A 21,064-nucleotide genomic window follows, 5' to 3' on the forward strand; every position below is an offset into this window, starting at 1 on the left:
GAGAATCTGGCCACAGTCTCCAAAAGCTCAGATAAGTATCCTACTTTCTAGATGTTTGTCTGAACTTTAAGCCTCTTAGGGTTCATTAATTGCAAACTTGAAACCACAGCCTTTTGGCTGAGATGTGAAAGGTCTACTGGCTAAGCTACTCTAAACTAGGACCTCAGCTGTAGAACTTGAGAGTTGAGAACTTGACAAGTCATGGTTCCTTGCTTAAGATTTATAAATGTGCTTACAAATATATATTGCTCTTATTTTTCATTTCAGTCATGAAATATACTTGAATATTGCCAAAAAATGAGCAAGAAACCCCTATAAAACTAAAAAATGGTTAGGGAGTTATTAAAATACCATCTCTGCTTCATTATTTCAATGTTATTGTGGTCAGCTTTCAGTCTTCACATGCTTTCTGTACCATCAGAATTCAGAAATATTTGTCAGACTAGTGGCCGTGTGTAGGGATGCTGGAAGAAAGCTGAAGGCTCACAGGAACTCCTTATAAAAATTCTGCCACCAGCACAGTTTTCTTTATGATGATTCTTGCCTTCTTGTTGCATGCTACTGAAGCATTCCTGAGGCTAATGAAAATACGACTCTACCCCCTTCTTTCTTTCTGTCTGGCTTTTTTGGTAATGCAATGAACCAGGTGTTAGTAGGTGTCAGGTATTTTCTGAAAGTCACAGGGAGGGTACTCCAGGCACCAGACAGGGCTTCACCGTGCTCAGAAGTAAAGCTTTTTTGAGAACTTGACAAGTCATGGTTCCTTGCTGAACTTGAGAGTTGAGAACTTGACAAGTCATGGTTCCTTGCTTAAGATTTATAAATGTGCTTACAAATATATATTGCTCTTATTTTTCATTTCAGTCATGAAATATACTTGAATATTGCCAAAAAATGAGCAAGAAACCCCTATAAAACTAAAAAATGGTTAGGGAGTTATTAAAATACCATCTCTGCTTCATTATTTCAATGTTATTGTGGTCAGCTTTCAGTCTTCACATGCTTTCTGTACCATCAGAATTCAGAAATATTTGTCAGACTAGTGGCCGTGTGTAGGGATGCTGGAAGAAAGCTGAAGGCTCACAGGAACTCCTTATAAAAATTCTGCCACCAGCACAGTTTTCTTTATGATGATTCTTGCCTTCTTGTTGCATGCTACTGAAGCATTCCTGAGGCTAATGAAAATACGACTCTACCCCCTTCTTTCTTTCTGTCTGGCTTTTTTGGTAATGCAATGAACCAGGTGTTAGTAGGTGTCAGGTATTTTCTGAAAGTCACAGGGAGGGTACTCCAGGCACCAGACAGGGCTTCACCGTGCTCCACCTCACCCCCTTCAAATTGTGCAGTCTAAACCACTATTTTATACTATCAATGTACTTCTTGTATTTCTCAGGAGCAAGGTATATATCTTTCCAGCACGGTGCAGTTAGTGTAATTTTTCATGCCAAGTGGTTAGCTCCCTCCAGGCTTATGGGAGGGTTGTTTTTTTTTTTTTCATATTTTATTGGGTTTTGTTTTGTTTTTAAATAACAAATGGATTCCCAAGTATCTCCCTTGAGCTGTGCTCCTGGTACACAAAGTTTATCAAGGGGTAAATGAGCAGGCTTCTGTGAGCCCTTTGTTAGGGTGTTGGCAGCACATCAGCTACTATCTTGTAAAGTATGAAATACAGCATAACTGTCTGAATGATAATTTACAGATAACCTGATTCCCTCCAAGCTTCTCAGTGAAGTCTTCTGAAAAGGCAATGGACTTTCAGCCAACAGAATCTATATTTTTTTATGTTTTCACTCAATTTATATCCTTTTTTGTTTCCTCCTGCTCCTGCTGCTACTTCATTAGTCCTGTAGAAGGAAGATATGTGTCAGGGAGTCAAAGGGAGTCTGGTTTATGATGATGTTCGCAGACTGCCCTCCGCAGTTCAGTTTGTCAGGGGTTGGCTGGAAACCAAGCCCTTCAGCTTTCCCTGGTGGTTTGAGTTTGGATGAACTTCGGCCTCCCAGCAATCATCATCCTGCTCCCCTTTCAACTTGGCCTCACATCAAGTTCCCAGTATCTCCTCCCTTTCTGCCTGAGCTTGGCCTCCAGGAAATACCAGTTGCCATTGCCTCCCCTGTATCTTGGGAGTTTCCATCCAGGCAACTGCTTCCACCACTAATTCTAAAAATCTTCTGGAAGAAAATAACAGGTTTTGGGTCCATGAGTAAAGAGGCAGAACTTCAACTTTCCATTGTCTGTTTAAGAAGAATTTACTCATTTATGTTGCTTCCTGATAGCTCTGATGAAGGAAGTATTCTTTGTGTAGCTAATTTCTTACAACAAATTACAACATATGAAAACTGTTTCCCATATCAAACTGATAATTATATAGGACTTAAAAATGTATGTGTATGTGCAGTAATTCCACTTATTTGATGGTAAAAAGACAACAGTAAGATAACAGTAATATTACATGATTTTTACCTGAATATTGCTTAGAACCCAAAAATATGTGATAATTTGCACTTTGAGATTTTTTTATTTTACACTGTATTTAGGTTAATAAAAGACTTGGTTTTGGAAAAATCAATCTGTAAATTTTAATGAGGCATTGTAGCTCAAACTTCGGTGGAAAAGTTAGGTGTGCTTTTACATAGATTTCAAATGGATTTAATATTAAAATAATCTAAGAGTACTTAACTTTGCAGTAGAAACATTGTGAGGTTAGGCAGGAAGGTTTCATGTTGGAGGAGCTACAAGAAAAGTTGTAAATAACAGAAATCTTCACCGAGTTAAACAATGAAATATTTTAAAAACCACAACAAAACAACACATTGTAGAAGACAGTTTGTCAATAATAGTAGTATCTCATCCAAATGCATAACTGATAATTTATTTTTGCTGGGGTAGGAATTATGCTTTGTTAGAAGAAAAACAGAAGAAAGTGTAAAACTACTGAATAGTTTGGTCCAGCTTTTTGTCAATTTTAAACTTTTATCACAGGCTACTTATAACAGTTCATTATGAAGGTGGCTGGTATCACCACCAACTACCAAGGTTGCCCAACACTTCTATCTTAAGCTCATGTTTTCAGTATATTAAAAAATAGCCAGAATTAAACTGTTAGGCTGATTTTTTTTTTGTGTTGAGAGTCTGAATCATGTTCAGACATTCTGGATAATAAAACTAATATTTTTTCATGTTAGAAGACTATTCTGTGGATCTATTGTTTGAAGAGAGGAACTGAAGAAAATGGACTGGGGTGAGAAGAGGAAGGTATAGGTAGAATGGAAAAAGATCACTGAGATCAAGAAGGAAACTGAATGAAGTGTGAAGTTTGGAATGTGGAACTGCATTTCACTGTGCAAGTAAACTGAAACTGGGATTAGAAATAGTCTGGGAAGTGCATATTTGATGAATGCTTATTATTTTTTTTTATACGTCCTGCATGTGATGCAAAAATGGCTACGGCTGGGAATATAGCTATGTTGAATGTTACTGGAGCATAACTATATTACTGTAGGAGAGTGCCTGTTGGAATACCTCTAATGTATTAGCTAAGACCTTTTGAAATTGAGGGGAAAAACTAGTACATTTTCTTTTTAGTTACAGAACATAACACTTATATTTTATAAGTATTTTTAAGGGCACCATCTTTGGTGGTGGGGAGTCTTCCATTAATCTATATTAGAGGTAATTTTTGGCAGTTACGGTGCCTCAGTATTATGTGTTGGGGTGTAATATTTAGCCTTTCATTCTTTGGCTAAGCTAAAAACTGTGATGAAGACAGTGATTTTGAACTGAAACAGAGTGTAAACAAAAGAAGTGCGATCAACCGTGTTTAAGTAGCTAAAGGTGTTCTGGAGTATTTCACATTAGTTATTAGATATTTTAAAAGATAGATAATAGGAGTAGACAGAAGGAAGAGAATCTTAAGGAGTCTAAGCTTAATACACAAAGGCAATATATATTTAAAATTCTGCTACAAATCTGTATCTAAAATGTCTTATTTTGAAGCTAAGTTAAATCACATTTAAGATAATTCCACCAGAAATAAGAGGCCCAAATGTCCTCAAAATGTTGAGTGTCTTTTATGTATGAGAAAGAATCTTAGTCTATACTATATTCTGTGGGAAAAAGGGAATGGAGACCTTAAGATATTTTTCTAACCTTGCTGCTATAGTGCTTTTACATAGTGTAACATTCTATAGATATTTCACAGAGTGGAAATCCTTTTGGCTTTTACTACTTCTTCCTTAGTTATGTATTTGGAATCCTTCTGACAGGTTTAGAGGGAGATTCAGCTCCTCTCTTGCCTGAAATAAATCAGTGTAATTGATTTTTCTCTCTTATTTTAGGTAGGAGAGGATTCTTTTTACTTAGAGCCTAAGAGCTCTTGTAATTCTTTGCACAGAAGTATTTTGTTGAGGATTTCCTTATCTTTCTGTCCATTTGCTTAACTGTGGAGATCTTGAAATGATGATCTAGTTTGCGTAGTTTTTTGTTTTCCTTCCTATTTGGCTTGATACTAAACAGCCCTGAGCTCTGTAGCATTTGAGTATTTCCCAATACTTCTATCCACAAAGCATCCACTAAAAGAGTGAAATATTACCCTCAGCCGTGGAACCAATGCATAAGGAAATTACTTATTTAACAAAAATTATCACTGGGCCAAGAATTTGACTTCTAATTCTCAACCATCTGCTGTTTCACAGGGTATGCACTACAGAATAGCAGCCACTTTACTAAACAAAGGAAAGAAATCTCAGGGGGTTAACTGTTTTCCACAGGCAGCATTAAAGGTATTCATTGGAATGACCTATTTAAATTCACTGATATGATTGCAACAAAACAACTGGGTTTGCAATATTAATTTGAAATGACACATTTTGCCTTACATGGAAAAAGAGTTTTAATAGCCCTTCGTCAGCTCACATTAGTTGATCTTGTGTATATCTCTAGCTCCAGCCTACCCTTCCCAGTGACACTATAAAGAAAGGCAGCAATGAAGACAAAGCCTTTTCTCCTCACCTTTATTCATTTTTTTCCTGACTGAAGAATAACAGTTTGTATCTCTTGGCCATTTTGACTGAACCAAGCCTACAAATGTTGAAGCGTACTTTTATATATATATATTCCATGTACAGATCAATTACTATTTTTGTTGATTAGGTTCTTTTTGTTTTGTTTTGTTTTTTAATTAGAAATGGGATGTTACCTGGATACCTTGCTGAACAGTATTTACAAAAAAAAAAATCAATGCAATTACACTTTTTTTTTTTCTCTAACCTCTGTGGTATCTGTTACACCCAGGAAGCTAAACAAGGTATTGGAGATATGGGAGGTATAATTTTGAAGTTTTTCTTTTTCCCTTTTTTCCGCATATAGCCAGTTTGCAAAACAGATTTAAATATAAAATAACTTGGAGTACAGATATTTCATTCTGAAGTTCTGAAATGCTGAAAGACTAGGAATTGATCAGTGGAATGTATTGGCTCTAAAAACTTTTAAAGTGTATTTGAATAGTTCTTAAGGCATTAAATGACCCAACCAAAAAATGTCCTGTACTAGTTACAATGTTCTTGAGGTCAGGGGAAAAAAAGCCTACAAAAATGCTTTAGTATCACCTTAGAGGTTGAAAAGAAAATTATTTTCTCTTACGCTAATGCTGTTATTAATTTTGAATATAGAGACATTCAAATGCAATTAGCAGAATTGTAGGAAACATTCATAATTGTCATTTCTTATATATTACATAGGTTATAGAGTATTTAGAAGTTACTCATTCAGTTTACATGGAAGTTCCTACGTTGAATTGTGCAAGGCACAAAATGTAAAGGAACGAAAATGGTGAGATTAAAATCTCACATTGAGATATACCACTTTGAAGAAAATGTCTATTGCTGCTTTCACCATACTGTGTTTATAGGAGCTGTGTGTTCTCCTATCCGGCAACAGGTACAAATCACAGAATAATTTAGGTTGGAAAATGATCATTGAGTCTAGCTATAGATCATTGAGTCCAACCATTGCGTAGCTCTTCATTATTTTCTAACAAGTAAAAGAATTGCAAAATTGAGGAAATAGTTCACAAGGGAAATAGGTAATCTGTCGTGTATTGTAGCTAAAATGTTGCCATTATTACATTGTGTTACCTTGACCAGAGTAGGCTAAGTTCAAGATGCATTTCTCTTGTACCTCAGAGATTAGTGATTTTAGCTCTTGTAAAAGTTAGGTAGAGAAATAAACTGACTCTTTTTTTGGAAAAGTAAGACAGCAAATAAATTGGTAATGCCTGGGCCTTCAGTTTCTATGCAAACTCTTGCTGAGATTATGGAGATCTGCTTGAGTGGGAGAAAGCCCGGTATTTCTCACTATCTTTTATTTCCCCGCAGTCCAAGAAGGTATCAAAAATTCATAGAGCTAATTCTATGGAAACAAAACTGCATCTGCCTGCCTCTTCTCATCTTCATGAAGAGAAATGCTCTATGCTTCATAGAAATTAGTCCCAGTATTTCAATGGTCTTTATATTACAGCATTCTGTTGTGCAATTGATTAAAACATACACATGGAACCTTTTACAGATGAGCTTTGTCATAATTATCTTATTACTGTTTCAGATTCTCTCTCATGTGGTAAGTAATTTATACTGGAAACTAGAAAACCTTCAGTACATATTTGCTTTCTTTTTATTTAAGGAAGATTTTTGGCTATGTATTTAGCACTGCTTCAGAAAATATTTACACTTAAATCTTACAATTATAAGATAATTTAGGTTGTGAAGGATCTCCTGAGGATCTCTCACAACTTCACTATGGTAAAACAATGGTTTTAATTGTTCCTTAATGTTTATTACGCTTTCATTAATAGTTTACAAGAACCAAAATGGTGTTTAATCAAAAGTTGCTTTGCCAGGTGTTTTAGACAGGCCAGCCATGGCAGATCAAATAAGCTCTGAATTATGGAGAACTATCACTGACATGTAATGGAATATGTTTTATTCTAATATCACTGTTGCTGATCTGTACTGGTATTTTGCAGTTTAGATTTACTATAGGTCTTGGATAGATGCTAGATGTGTTGGATATCTAAGCACAAATGGATGAACTTCCATAAACAAAGTGGAATAGATCTTTGTCTTCATCCTTTAAAGCTTAATATATTTCATCAGGTTTAAGCCTCACACTGACATTGGATAACAACTCTGTTCTTTTATATCATGAAGATAATGAACTTGATAATTTTCTCAGTTTTGGCAACTGCTTTGCTGCTCTGAGTGGTCATGTCTCTAATAAGAGTACAAGCTCCAAACGATTGATCTTATCAGGACCTTAAATGAACAATATCTAACTACGGTCCCCTCATCTGTGCCTGTTAAGAGCAGCAGCATTTCTAACTGACATAACAAGGCTTTGGGGAGCACAGATGTGTGTTGTATTCTAAACCCCATTATTGTGACTCTTCCTTATGCATCATTTTCCCAGCATTAAAATAAGAATAATAAGATTTAATCACATTTAGTGAGTATTTTGAGATTCTTATTAAGAAGTATAGGTGGTTGAAGTTGTTAGCTTTTATGAGTGACTCAGGAACAGAATTTGTAAGAGACCTGTGAGTCTGGAGATAGAGACAAGCATTTGGGAGGGTTTATAGAAATAGTTAAACAGATTAGGAATGTGCTTGGTTATGGAACCATGGAAATTAGCAGGAGTTTACTCTGCATAAACACTTCTGAAGAAGAAGCAGATAAATGCTTTTGAAAATCCACTTTTTTCAGGAACTCAGCCATTTAAAACAGATTAGCCAGAAGATGCCATTATAAAATCACTTGGGGAAAGATGCAGCTCCATGGGTTTATATATCTTAATTCTTTCTTGCTCTGAAACCTTGTTCATTCTATATCTTTTGGAAAACAAGTCTGATCCTCCGGGATCAGAAAGCCACTGTTTCCACCTGAACCCTGCAGAAGATGACATTCTTAGGAAGTTGAAGTCTTAGACTGTTAGAGTGAAATCTACACCTTGATTCAGCAAGGTGCCTACCTATTTGAGTATCTAATGTTGATCATGTGGCTTTATTTGGGAATTCAACAAGAACATGCAAAAAACAAGGCATAAACTTTGCTTGCTGAAATCAATAAGACTTTTACTGATATAAATGGCTTTATATCAATTCTTACATCATTAAATGGATCAGTAGACATGTAATAGGAGATTTATGTTTCAAATGCTGATATAGGATCCAGAAAAGTTAAGTTCTTGAAAATGTGTGTGTTTTGCTCCCCTTTCAGAAAAAGGGATTAGAACATGTATATCACCTGCATGCTAGGAATGAACCTAAAGGCAAACAATAGATGAAGAAAACATGTGCTGCACGGCTGTCAGATAGCATCTTCTCATTGACCATAAAATAAATTACTAGATAATAAAATGTAGCTGGAGAGAGTTTCCTCTGGAGTTTATTCAAAATGAGAAATGGATTTATCTACTTACTCTCTTAAGCAAAAATGTCCATGAGTTACAGATAGCAGAAAACTATTTATAACCTGCTGTAATAAGAAAATTCCTTATGTAATTTCACATGCCATTGTATCAGTTCATTACAGATTTAATTTCACATACTTTTTCCTATCTGCTAACACAAAATAAAATATATGCATGGCATCAGCATGTATACGTTTGCAAAAGCAAGTACAAATAATCTAAATGTAAATATGTTTTTAAATGATCCCTGATGTGGATCCTAGAGGAAGAATGAAAAAAAAAACCATTTTCTTCAGTTTTCAAAAACAACTATATTTTTCTCAAAGTTTTGCTTATTTTTAAACAACACATGGTAGCAATAGTTTTCTAGAAGTTAGGTCTTTAGACCTTCAAGGCTTTAAAAACTGTAGCTTTTGTGAAGAAATGATATACTAAGGTTATAGACTAGTCATTAGAGCCCGGTTCATTCATTTTACCCTAGCAATTATGTGTCCTCTAAGCTGACAAGAAGCTGTACGGCACTGAACTAGAATCCCTTAATGAATTATGCTGAGGGACTACAATATCAGTTGGTGCAGGGTCAGCCCTTAAACACTTTTGCAGAAAAGCCTGGAACAGGGTGTGCTCTCTGACTGAGTGCCAAAAGATATGGTCCGGGGATGCAGCAATAGCTGGTAAGAACAATAGAAGCAGATGTCTGTAGGCTTTCTGTCACTGTCTTCCTGCCATATTCTTCATCATATTAACTGGCTTTTAAGTAAAAGGAAGCTAATTCAGAAATTCCCAGCACAGATAAATGGATGTATTATCATTCTCTTAGTAAAGGCAAGTGAAACCAGAAGAAATCAACTGCCTTTGGAGCTTATGGAAACCACGATGTTTCTATTGAACAACAGTATTAATGCAATGTAGTACTAGGTCTGATAGGAACATCAGATTAGGCTGGAAGAAAGGTTTACTGCTATTAGGAAAAATTAATCACACCTGAGGAAACCAGTGGTATCTTGATGAATCATTCTTTAAAAAATACTAACAATTATCATTAGTATTCTTTTTTTTTTTTGAAACTTGAAAACAAGCAATGTTTGTCAAATACTTTCATTTGACATAATTTAACATAATTTCATTTTTTTAGAGAAGTTTTAAGGTTTGAAATAGGCTTCTTGTGTTCAATTGATAATTCATGAATTAAATGACAAAATAAAAAATGAAGGCTTGAAATGTTAACCAACATTTTCACATAGTTTCTGCACAAAACAAACAGTTGCTATATTGCTATCAGTAAAATGTATGTTTGAGATTGATGTGAGCATAAATATGTTCAGTTTGTGGGATTTTATTTTAATTATGGAGACATATGCTATTTGATTATGTTTGCCTTGTGTATTCTTCACATTATATTAGCAATATCTTCGAGTTTAATCAAACTGTAAATGATTTAAAATGTGTCTGAACTCTTCAATTTAATTACTTGTTTTTTGTTTTTTTTGGGCGGGCTTACTGTCCCTTTTTATTTTAGGACTGGTTTTCCTTCTGATTAATTTTAAATAGCCATTTCGAAGGAATTACAACACGCTGTTTTATTTGTGTGTTTCCCAGCTGTAGGTATCCAGATGAAACTTGAATTTTTCCAGCGGAAATTTTGGACTGCAAGCAGACAGGTATATTTTAAATTGAAATTTTCTTTGTCATTGAATCCACAACAGCTTTCTAACTGTTCAGGTGATGGTCTGCAGTTTTTTGTCACAAACAAAACTATGGGACACAAACAATGTATTTGAAATGTAGAAAAGGCTAGTTCTTCTGATCTACATTCCAGTTCATCATCACCAAAAAGAGAATTCAATGGTCAAAACCAGTTGCTTGATCCCATATTTATGGAAGCAAGTAGATTATTAATTTTTTGGCTTCTATACATAGAGACTTACTTTGTTGGCCTGACACGTTAATTTTCTCCCTCAGAAAAAGGGGAGACAGCAAAATGATTCAATGATAGCAGAATTATGCCTTCTTACTCTGGGACCTGTTTTTTAAGTAACACACAGGTTAATTAACTAAACTAGATTACTAGATTACTGACATTTATAGTCTTCAATAAACTATACATAAGATGTTCAGCATATAGGATTTGTACGCATCGAAGAGGATAATCATGTACTTTCTAAAGATTAGGAGATGCCATCCCTGTTTTGAGAATAGATTGGAACTTTACTGTTTCAGAGAATAACGCCTAAAATGCAGGTCCTACCCTACCCCTTTTCGAAAATATTGTGTTCTTGTCTACAAATAGTCTCAAAACCTCTAACACAGAGATGATGGTGTTTAAAACAGTTGGAATTGTTACAGTGTGAATGCACGCTTTCTTCGAAGACAGGAATACAACAGCATTGCTGAACAGATGTAAAACTTTCTTAGTCATTTTTAGAACAATTGTTGTCAGACAAAAAAGTAATCAATATCAACTTCTTTATAAGTGTGCTCATATTGATTTATAAAATGTCATGTTTTGTAATCATCAAACTAGAAATGAAAATATTTTACTGATTTTTGATATCGTCTCTAGTGTGCATCTCTCGATGGCAGATGTGCTATAAGTTGTGATGATGAAGTAAGTAAAAGATTATTTTTTTTCCAATTATGTCTCTACTGCAGTAGAACATAAAGTTGATTATCATTTACAATGAGATGTTTGAAGTAAATTAATATCCTGTATAATTTGGATCACCTTCTCAATATTATGCTATTTAGATAGTGAGACTTTTTTTATGACTGCTTACAAACATGCATTTAATTACAAGGCTGAAAACGATGCCTTAAATATGCATTGTAATAACTTGTGCTTTATTAATCCAGTTTTGGAAATCATTTGAAGGTGTTATAAGGCTTTTTTTTTTTACTTTATTGTACATTTTAGAAGCTAATCTCTGATGTTCACACTAGAATTAGACATGAATTCAGAGTGGAATTTATGTAGCACTAATACATTAATAGTATTACTTCAGAAGTAAAAAAAGTAACTTCAGTCAGTTTGGCTTTATGAACTCACCAAAGTAGCTTTTTATGGAATTTAATTTGGTAGATAAAAATAGTATTTTTGATATCTTTATGCATAGATTTTACAGAGAATTTTACATCATACCATACAATATTTTGGTTAAACATCCAATGCATCACAGGTGAAATGAATTAGAAAGTGGATGACAAAGCACAGACTTGTACTGATATATGGGGAGGAATAAGGCATACAAGATTCTAGAAAATCAGAGCTGTTTTTGAAATATTGTGTCATATATAGTTCTTATGAGTGACTTGGAAGAAAACAAACCAATTGCTGGTAACATCCGTGTGTTATCTCTAAGCTGAGTGAATGGTTTGAGGAGATCTGATAAACTTTGCTTGAACAAACTGTATGAATTAAATATGATAAAATGTAAATTCATACATCTAGAAATAAAAACTGCAGGCTGTATTTGGTTGATACTTTACTGGCCAAAAGAACTATTGCAAAACATAAATAAAAGGCAAGAGCCTGATTGGTTCTGTAATTCATGATAATGCGATTTTTTGCAATTTTAGTAGGGTAACATTTTTAAATGCAATTTAAAAGTTTTTATACCATTTTATTCAGTTTTTTTATACGGCTTAGTTGCTTTCAGGAAAGGTCCTGTCTATATCATCAAGGGTCAACAGTCAGTAGAGCATTAGTTTTTACACCTTTTTCAACAAAGCATGCTTCAACATATGTTACTAACAGCAAACCATCAAAAACTGAGCAGTTGCCCCTACCATTGCAAGCAGAGGTGTTTTAACAATTCCTTCTCATCTCTTTTTTTCTCTGAAGCCATTTCTTCTGAAGTATCTTCAAATTCTCATAAGTTTGTGTCCCTACTTTTTATAATAGGAACCTACATTATTTGCAGTATTCCATAGGTCTTTATTTCCTTTTTCACTGCTGTCTCTTCTTATCTTTCTTACAGTCTTGTCTTACAGGTTTCTTTCTGAGTGTCCCAGCATTTGAAATAGACTCCTAGTTCTTATCTCAGAGGTGCTGCTTCCCTCATGTTAGCATATTTCCAATGAAATCTCCATATCTTCCACCACCTGAATTGCCCTGGCTGTGTTCTTGCCTATACAATAGCCAATGCATTTGGAGTGTTCTCTGTGTTGTGTAGCACTAAGTTGTTCAGGGCATAAAAGTTAATAATAGTTACATAAAGTAGTGTGCGATATTTTCTCTCGTGAAAGTTAGCAAAGTTGGGCTTTCCTGAGGAAACTTTAAATCATTGTGCTAAAAAAACATTAATGAATGAGTTTGAGGAGTGGCTTCTAACATTCACCATTATTGTATTGGGTCTTTAGTTGTTTTAATCAAACAACATTATTTTAACTTTTGGGTTACTTTTGTATGAATTAATTTATGAAAAGTTTAAAAGCTACATCATCAATCCTAGAATCTCACTTCTAGGATGCTACTACAGAACCTCATATGCTGCGACATTGAAATATGTTGTATCGAGAAATGAGCTCAGGACATAGGTGCAGTGATAATTTTTTTTTAAATAGATGTTTGCTTAATATGAGATTCAGATCACAAAAAACATTTCAGGGAGAAAGACAGAACTTAAAATGTCAGCAGTTATGAGAGTGGAACACTAACCACTTCAGCATATGAAATCAGCAAAACTTACAACAAACTCTTATTCATCTACAAGGACCCTGGGATCTAACAGCTGGAGGATAGATAGCAATAAGTACTAGAAAATAAAATTTACAGTAAGCCAAAACACAAAAGCCTGATGAACATGCCATCTTTAGCAATGAAATAGACCATATGAGTCAATTTACAGACTCTTCCATTTAAAGCTTGTATCACTGTAGTCATTAAGTAAACTTTTCCAAATATGAAGTAATGAAAATCAAAGCAGATTCCACCCAGGTGTGGGCAAAAGTGCTTATTTAGCCAAATTCCAGGCTGTCATTTGCACATTAACCAATTTTGAGGTGAGCTCATAATGTTTATTACCCCATTCCCCTAAGAGTGATCAGACATCTATTGAAAAAGTCTGTAGAATTGTTAATTACTTAAGTTTCATGGCCTTGCTTTACCGTAGCTTGTGATAGACTTAGTACACAACTTTACCTTGAATTGCTTCTAGCAGCTTTAAATATTTTCATCAGTGGGTTTACAGTCAGAGCCAACCAGCTTGATAAGTAGAAATGAAGGTAGTCTGGGTAAAATTAGAGTGCTGGATAAAATCTCCTCCTTGTTTAGCCTGAACACCCATGCTTTTGGGATTAAAAGCTAGGCAGAGATGACTTCCTTCATTTGTGATAGAATAGTAATATTACATAATTGCTTGGTTTTTTAAAACATGCTTCTGCTACAAAGTGTCCAAAGACTTCTTCAAAACAAGGATATCATCAATGTTTTTGGTCTGTCCTTGCTAAGAAACAAGTACACACTGATAAAGATTCCAAGAGGGTGCGCCAGAAACAATCCACTTTTCTTTTTTATTGCATTGGCTGTTAATAGGAATGGTCATATACTTTGGTAAATATTCATGCAGAACTTCTTTTGCTGTTACATCTACGTGCAAAGAAAATGCAAGCTGTTTAAAGTCTTCTCAGCAACTTTCATTTGACAGCAGCAGGAGCCATGTAAGCATATGGAGAAATTTAGTAATAGTGCAAACCTAGATGATTTAGAGATTCCAAACTTTTCTTTTAATGGCAAAATAGACTGTTGATAGAACTCAATCAAATATCACAGCTCCTCCGTTGAGTCTGTTAACTTTCACAGCTGTCTTTTCTCAATGGGAAGAAAATATCTGCTGAACAGTTATGGTATAAATTAAAGCATTTAAGAGTATTAAGACATGAATGCAAATAGAATGGCACAGTATTCATACAGAGAATTAGTTGAGTTTGTGGTATACTTTTGATTCTAAAATACAGACATACAATTAGAAATCCTTTTTTTTCTTTTAAAGCTTTGAATTTCCTCATTTCTTGTTTTTCTGATGTCTCACATTTTACTTTAATGTTCTGTTTTCTTTCTTTTTCCTTTTTTGGTCTCTTAACCCATATTACATTCCATTACTGTTATTATATATTGGAGCTGTGAAAAAATACATAGCGGATTTGAATTTGATCAAAGTTGCTACAACCCAAATGTGTTCTCAGACCTCAGTCAACATTCTTGCTGTGTTTATACTGGACTTCATGCCTACTCTATTTTACAAGCTCAGGGACTCTCCACCTATAGAATGTTCCCCTTGAAATCTGAAGTTCACTGAACTTGAACCTTTGGGCAAACCTGTGTGCAGTTCATATTGAATACCTGTGAAGCATTGTCAATTAAACCTCATTCATACAGCTCTAATCTATGCAAATGCTATTCTCCCATGCATTAGTCTTCTATCTGAAATCTTCTGATTGAGATTTGCTAATGTATTGGACAAGTAAATGCACCCCACTCTCCTTTCTCAGTGCTAAGTTTAATTTACAAACTGTTTGATTAATGTAGTGCTGAATATTGAACATTATTTATCTTTCTGGCAAGCAGATGAATGTATGGTCCTGAATGAATATTTTCACCTTGTTAATGTTTCTAAAATGGATTGAAATAGAAACCCTGTTATCTTCACATTCCTCCAAAAAGATGCAGATTTCATTTATTAAGTAATTTTCTAATAATAATGCTAAAACATTGGTATTTTTTTAAATTCTGAAAAATGCTAGTCAATGACTATGACATAGAGACTTGAGACATGGCCACTAATTCTCGAATCAAGACAGTGTCTTCCCAACTGTGTATAATCCATAACCTATGAAATTAAGCCCACGCTCTTTCTTGCCCAGCATAACTACTTTTATTTATTTTCTGTACTGTGGAGAAATATTGCTTCTAAAGCACTATCTTTAGATTACTCTTTCATGCATGAGGACTGCAAATATGTATCCTCAAAAGAGTTCTTTGTTGATTTAGCTCCTTTCTTAATAAAGTTAGTGGGAGTTTTATGATTGACTTTGGGGAGAGCAGTGTTCTGGTGTTACAGTCTACTTCTAAAATTCCATCCTTCACACACCATTGAGGTTAAGTAGCTGCCTCTTCTGAATGCATTAGCTCTACTCGATTCTTTGCCAGCATCATCAGCTTTTCATGTTACATGTGCCAATTTTTGGCTTTCTAGCAGATCAAAGGTTGGAAATGAGTTGTTTCAACTTCCTTTTTGACAGATTTTCTGACACTGGGGGTGTCTGTAGCTTAGGTTCCCCAATTAGAATGAATATCCTGCATTTGCATTAGGGAATGACATTCATTCCAAACTTTTGCCTGATTTGGGCTTTTTGCTTTTTAAAAATCTAAGCTTCAAGCCAGCATTTCTGCAAATCTGTCCTCTTCTTCAGCCCCACAGACCAGTACTACTATGTGGTCAAAATGAGAATCAGACACATCTAAGCGTCTCTTGAAAAATCAGACTACACTTTCACAACACCTTGCACAACTACTACTGCACGGAACAGCTTTCCTCTCTGAGATTTTGCTGTATGTGCATAGTTTAGCAGCAAATGTATTTCACCCTGTCTCTGTCCCATTGGCAGCAGGGAAGGTATTAAAACAAAACCAAAGCCATGATGATTGCTATACTGGAAGCCATCCTACATTTTTTTTACACAAATGTCACATAAAATTCAAGAAACAATGATAAAATGTTTGCTGATTTAGACCAGCAATAGAAACACGTTAAAGATTTAACTCTGAGGTAGGTATTTGGCAATACTGAAGAGAAACTGAGTTATTTCAAGGTTTCAGTTGAACCTTATGTTTAAACTCTGAAGCACAGTAATTAAAACTTTGCCTGTAGCAAGTAATTCACTTGAGGTTAAAATAGTGCATGCATGTATGGAGGGAAGCACTGATTTGGGTTTACCTTGTTTTATACAGTTTATACATCTGACCTACGAAAAGCTAACAGTCCTACCTCTAAATCCAGTTCCCAATTAAAAACACAGTTTGGAAAGCTTTAGGAGACCTGTGGGGCCTCTTTTACAGAAGTTTTTGGTCCCATCCCCCAATGAACAAATTAAAAAATATTACCTGGTTCCCTGTTGGTCCTCCAGGCTGACACTGTGTTTTCATTAATACATCATTAGAGTAATGACATTGTGTTGATATTTTTCTCCAAACACAGGAGAAGCCATCAGGAGCAACAAATTTCTATGCCTTTGGAAACTTATTTATAAGTAAAACTTTTAAGAATTGATTATAAAAACACTGACCTTGTTCTTATGATTGCTTATAATTATCATGTATGGTCCCTTTCTTTACACATCTTTATTTTGCATGAATCAATACATAAAAATTAAATTAGATAACATCCCATAAATTGAGACTACCTTCACTTAAAAGTTATGTAAGCTGTTATAAAAGCTTGAAGTCTTTACCCACTTAGAAGTCACTTGGAATTAGAGTAATTAACTTACTGCTGTATCCTAAAAAGAAAAATTAAATTTGTATTTTATTATTTTTCAGGCAATCAACTGTTACTTAATAGATAACAATGGATTTATTTTAGTGTCTGAAGACTATAGACAGGTAAGCGAGAGTTTTATTCAATCTTCTCATGTAACACATTTATATAAAGTTACTTGTTTTTTAAACAGGCCACTATCTTAAAACGTTAAGGAATTAGTAATATAAAATAAATCCTTCAACAAAGAATCTAAGTTGTTTCTCACAGGAGCTCAGTTTCTGTCTCCCATTGGGGCAGGCTCTGCTTTTAAAACTCATAAATGGTCTCTTAAAGGTTTTGTTTTGCTGCAGAAGTGTCTGTCTGCTGCAGAACATTTTTACCCCAAGAAAAAAGATTCCCTGTTGCATTTTTGCCACATGGAAAGGTTGGGGAGGGAGGGAGGACACTGGGGACAGAGAGCTTTTATGTTTAAACTTGAGATAACAGCTCTGTAAAATTTCATTAGCTGAGGAGTTTGTTTTGTGAAGTGGATTAGAGTCATTGAAGAATTAAAAATAAGCACTCAGCATCACAACAGAAAGGACAAGGATCAAGATTAATGAGAAGATCATTCAAAATATTAATTTGCTTTGACTTTGTGGGAAAAAAAAAATCACAAATGAGTGCATAATTGGCCAATCCTGGAAACCCTATGAAGAAACCACCACCATTCTCATTAACTTTTGTCTGAAAGCTGCTGGGATGGTGCCCCAATTATGCCAGAATTGTCTGAAGATTAATTTCTTTGATGTGTTGTGATTGTGGATACTCCTACTCAGCCCTCAGCTGCTATAGCGTGGCCCTATAGCCACTGTATATTTATTGGAGATAGGGAAAGAGGGAAGTGGGATGAAGCATTATCAATTACTCGCCTGTCCAGGATTCCTTCAGCACTGTTTTTCTATGGACTTTCCAGAAATTACCTACACTACTCTAAGAGTCTTGTTCAGGGGAAATGTAATTCTTCATCTGAATTACAACTAAATCCTAATGTATTAAAAAATAATGGTTATCTAGATATTACTGCTTTGAAGGAGAACTAGCATTTACAAATATAGTTTTTTTTGTGGAGAGAACTGTTGCTGAAATGTCTTTATAAGAATGAAACACAACTTGATAAATCAGGTTTATTACTATCTAAGGTTATACCAGTCATTTATGGTTTGGGCTTTTTGACATTGACTGCCTCTCCAATAGTTTGGATAATCTTTCCTCATCAGTCAGCCAGGGCTATTGAAGCTAGTAGTTTTAGCCATATAAGCTACAAATGTTCCTCTTGTTTCTAGGAGACTTTACACATCCGCATGCTTTGGAAAATGTCCCAAGCTTCCCCTGAATGAAAAGAAAAAAAGGCAATACTTGCTTTTTAGGTGGAGGAATGCCTTTTTTGGCTAGGGCTGTAACTTTTCTGCCTGCAAACTCCCAGGTGCATACTTGAGGTCAGCTAAGTTCCTTGTAATGGAATTGGGGTTTAGTTCATACAAAACCTATGGAATCCATGCAATTTGAGAGTGTAGTGCCCTTTCCCCCCCATAAATTGTGGGATTTCTCCCTTTAAACAATGCAGAGAACATACCAAATCCCTCTGGGAGTTGAGGCTCTAAAATAAAAAATGTCTTCCCAAGCTAGAAAAATGCTGTACATGCAAGATTTTCCAATGTCATATGAATGGCTGCCCATGATGGAGTCACTTCCATACTACATACCAGATTCATAACATGAATGTTTGTTTTCTCAACAGAGATTTATTTTTATTAGTCCACATTTACTGAACAAGGACGAAATGAGTAATTCATCAGGCTGAGTGGTTTTAAGTAGGAAATGACTCTGAATGGAGTTAAAATTTATAGGACTGATGAAATGTACTGTTCCAGCTCCTTAAAGAGGTCATGCAGGAATTATAAACAATGCTTTTTTTATGACTGTTTATGAAATCCTCTCACAACCTGTTTATATATTTTCTGAGCAACATTTTAATCACAAGGGTTTGTGATCAGATTAGTGTGTTTTCTTTACAAGATTTAGGTTTGAAAGGCTTTTATTTCTGATATTAGATGTTATATAATGTACCTCAATATATTGTATAAGCCCTCACATCTGCTCAGGGGTAATAATGAAATCCCTATAACTTGCCACGTTTGTGAAGTCCTTTTCAGTCTTTATGTAGCAGTAGTCCTGAAAACCTATCTATGTAACTGTCAAAGCCACTCTTGTCGGATCCTAGAATATGCCAGTTTAAATTGCATCCAACGTTGTTTTCATTTATCTACGCTTCTGGTAATTTCGTGCATTTTTCCCTTACAGACTGGTTACTTTTTTGGGGAGGTTGAAGGGGCTGTGATGAACAAGTTACTAACAATGGGTTCTTTTAAGAGGTAAGAATTAACTTGACTTTCTGTCTCTTAAAAAATGTTTCAACAACAACATGAAATAAACTAACCCCAGAGTCACATAAAAGAAGGCCAAGACTGTCAGTGTGACTGGATTCTTATTATACCTCTTTTCCATATGATGAGTGTAACTCGATGCCATGCATGTTGAATGTTAAGAGTATCAGAGACAGCCTACAGTGAGCTTCTTGTTAAAAGAACAGTTTATTTGACTATGATGCTAAAACTGTGTGCCTTTCCTGTTCCCGCTGTGCTCAAGTGGAAAAAGGATTCAGCCATACCTACTACTGAACAATTTTAAAAGCAAATAATTGATGCAACATCGAACATTTTGACCTGTAAATAGTTGAAGATTGCTCAAACTAGGCAGTGCAAAATGCCCAGCTGTTAAAGGAGAAGTGTATTCTGCCAGAAATTCATTTTCATTCATGTGCTAGCTCACCTTTGAGCACTGTTGTGACTATTGACCTGGTCTTACTATTGTGATGACAGTAAAATGTAATAGTGATTTTATGTGTCGTCCTTGGGAATAAATTATGCATCCTGGGGAAGTAAGAAAAAGGTTTTCCCTTTAACCTGTAATTCAGCACTGGAGTCTTCATGGCTTTTACACAGCTGAAGAACTGTTCCTTACCCATTTGTCCTCTTAGAGCATGAGAGAAGTACAGACTATTGTATTATAATTTTCCCTTTTATTTTCCTGTGCATTCTAGTATAAATTAAAAAAAGACACATCACTAGTCCCATCAACCACTGAATTTAGTTATTAAATGAGAGGGTGTGTACAGAGGCTCTCAAAACAGATGGTTTCTGTTCTTCCTTGGTAAACCAGCTCCCTTACAGGCAGAAAGCTTTCCGTGCTGCCTCTGCGCATTATAGCTGAAAACCACTTCCAGTAAATGACTGACCTGAAATGGAAATATCTAGCACTCACTGAAACATCCCAGATCCTAGTTTTTGTATTTAGCACTATATTCTTAACATATGCTGTAAAAGGAAGTGAAGTGATACATATTCATAGAATGGGTTCTAAATGGAAAGATCTGCTTATACAAGAGATGAAGCATTTTATTTAATGCAAACAAAAAGATACAGTCAAAATCAAGGGATAATGCTTTAATTAGACCCAATTTGTTTTGTCCTGCCTAGCAAAGCATTTCAAACAGAATATCTACTGAGCAATCAATGCTCAGTAGTAGGCACCACCATGAGAAAACAACGGCTGCATGACTCGAGTACTCCTTCTAAACTGCACTGGGCACCAATTTGGCGTGGATCATTGGCTTATGATTTTGCTGGTCTTGAGCTCCAATGGAGTTACAGATAATGAAGCCACTAGCTCAGTGCAACTGAGCTGCATGCTAAAGAAAATGTAAACACGAGCCAATTATTTAAACACAATAAACTGGCCATTGCCAATCAGTTAAAAACGGGAGAGAATCAAAGTGGTGTAATTGCACTAAATGAGCCACCTGCTTTTCCTGCTGTACAGCAGATAGCTCTGTGCAGCAACAAAAAAAAAAAACCAAACACCCCAAACTGTCTTTGAGCTGTGCTACATGAAGCTTTTAAAATCAATTATTCTAGAAATACGAAGAAGTAGTCTTTGCTGGCTTTCATGAAACGTTGTCTGACACCATGTTTTTAAGGTTACTGATTTGTTTGGGTGAGGTTGTATTTTGCTTTTCCAAAATT

At 35.2% G+C, this 21,064-nt stretch overlaps 1 protein-coding gene across 5 annotated transcripts in view; it reads left to right on the forward strand.

Moving 5' to 3' along the window:
- Positions 1 to 21,064, forward strand: part of CACNA2D3 (calcium channel, voltage-dependent, alpha 2/delta subunit 3) — a 476,829-nt gene that overhangs the window by 420,901 nt on the left and 34,864 nt on the right. For 4 of the 5 annotated variants that reach the window (XR_001412184.1, XM_014943246.1, XM_014943247.1 and 1 more), the window contains 4 exons: positions 10,063 to 10,124; positions 11,027 to 11,071; positions 17,000 to 17,062; positions 19,284 to 19,354. Coding sequence is in view for 4 of the 5 variants with exons in the window: in XM_014943246.1 (XP_014798732.1) it covers positions 10,063 to 10,124; positions 11,027 to 11,071; positions 17,000 to 17,062; positions 19,284 to 19,354 (241 nt within the window). In the remaining variant the exon portion in view is untranslated. Of the gene's footprint in view, positions 1 to 10,062; positions 10,125 to 11,026; positions 11,072 to 16,999; positions 17,063 to 19,283; positions 19,355 to 19,628; positions 19,918 to 21,064 lie in introns of those variants that run through there. The other variant, XM_014943248.1, reaches the window with a different exon arrangement.

The sequence above is a fragment of the Calidris pugnax genome, unplaced genomic scaffold, assembly GCF_001431845.1.
Source record: "Calidris pugnax isolate Ruff unplaced genomic scaffold, ASM143184v1 scaffold128, whole genome shotgun sequence".
Lineage (NCBI taxonomy): Eukaryota > Metazoa > Chordata > Aves > Charadriiformes > Scolopacidae > Calidris > Calidris pugnax.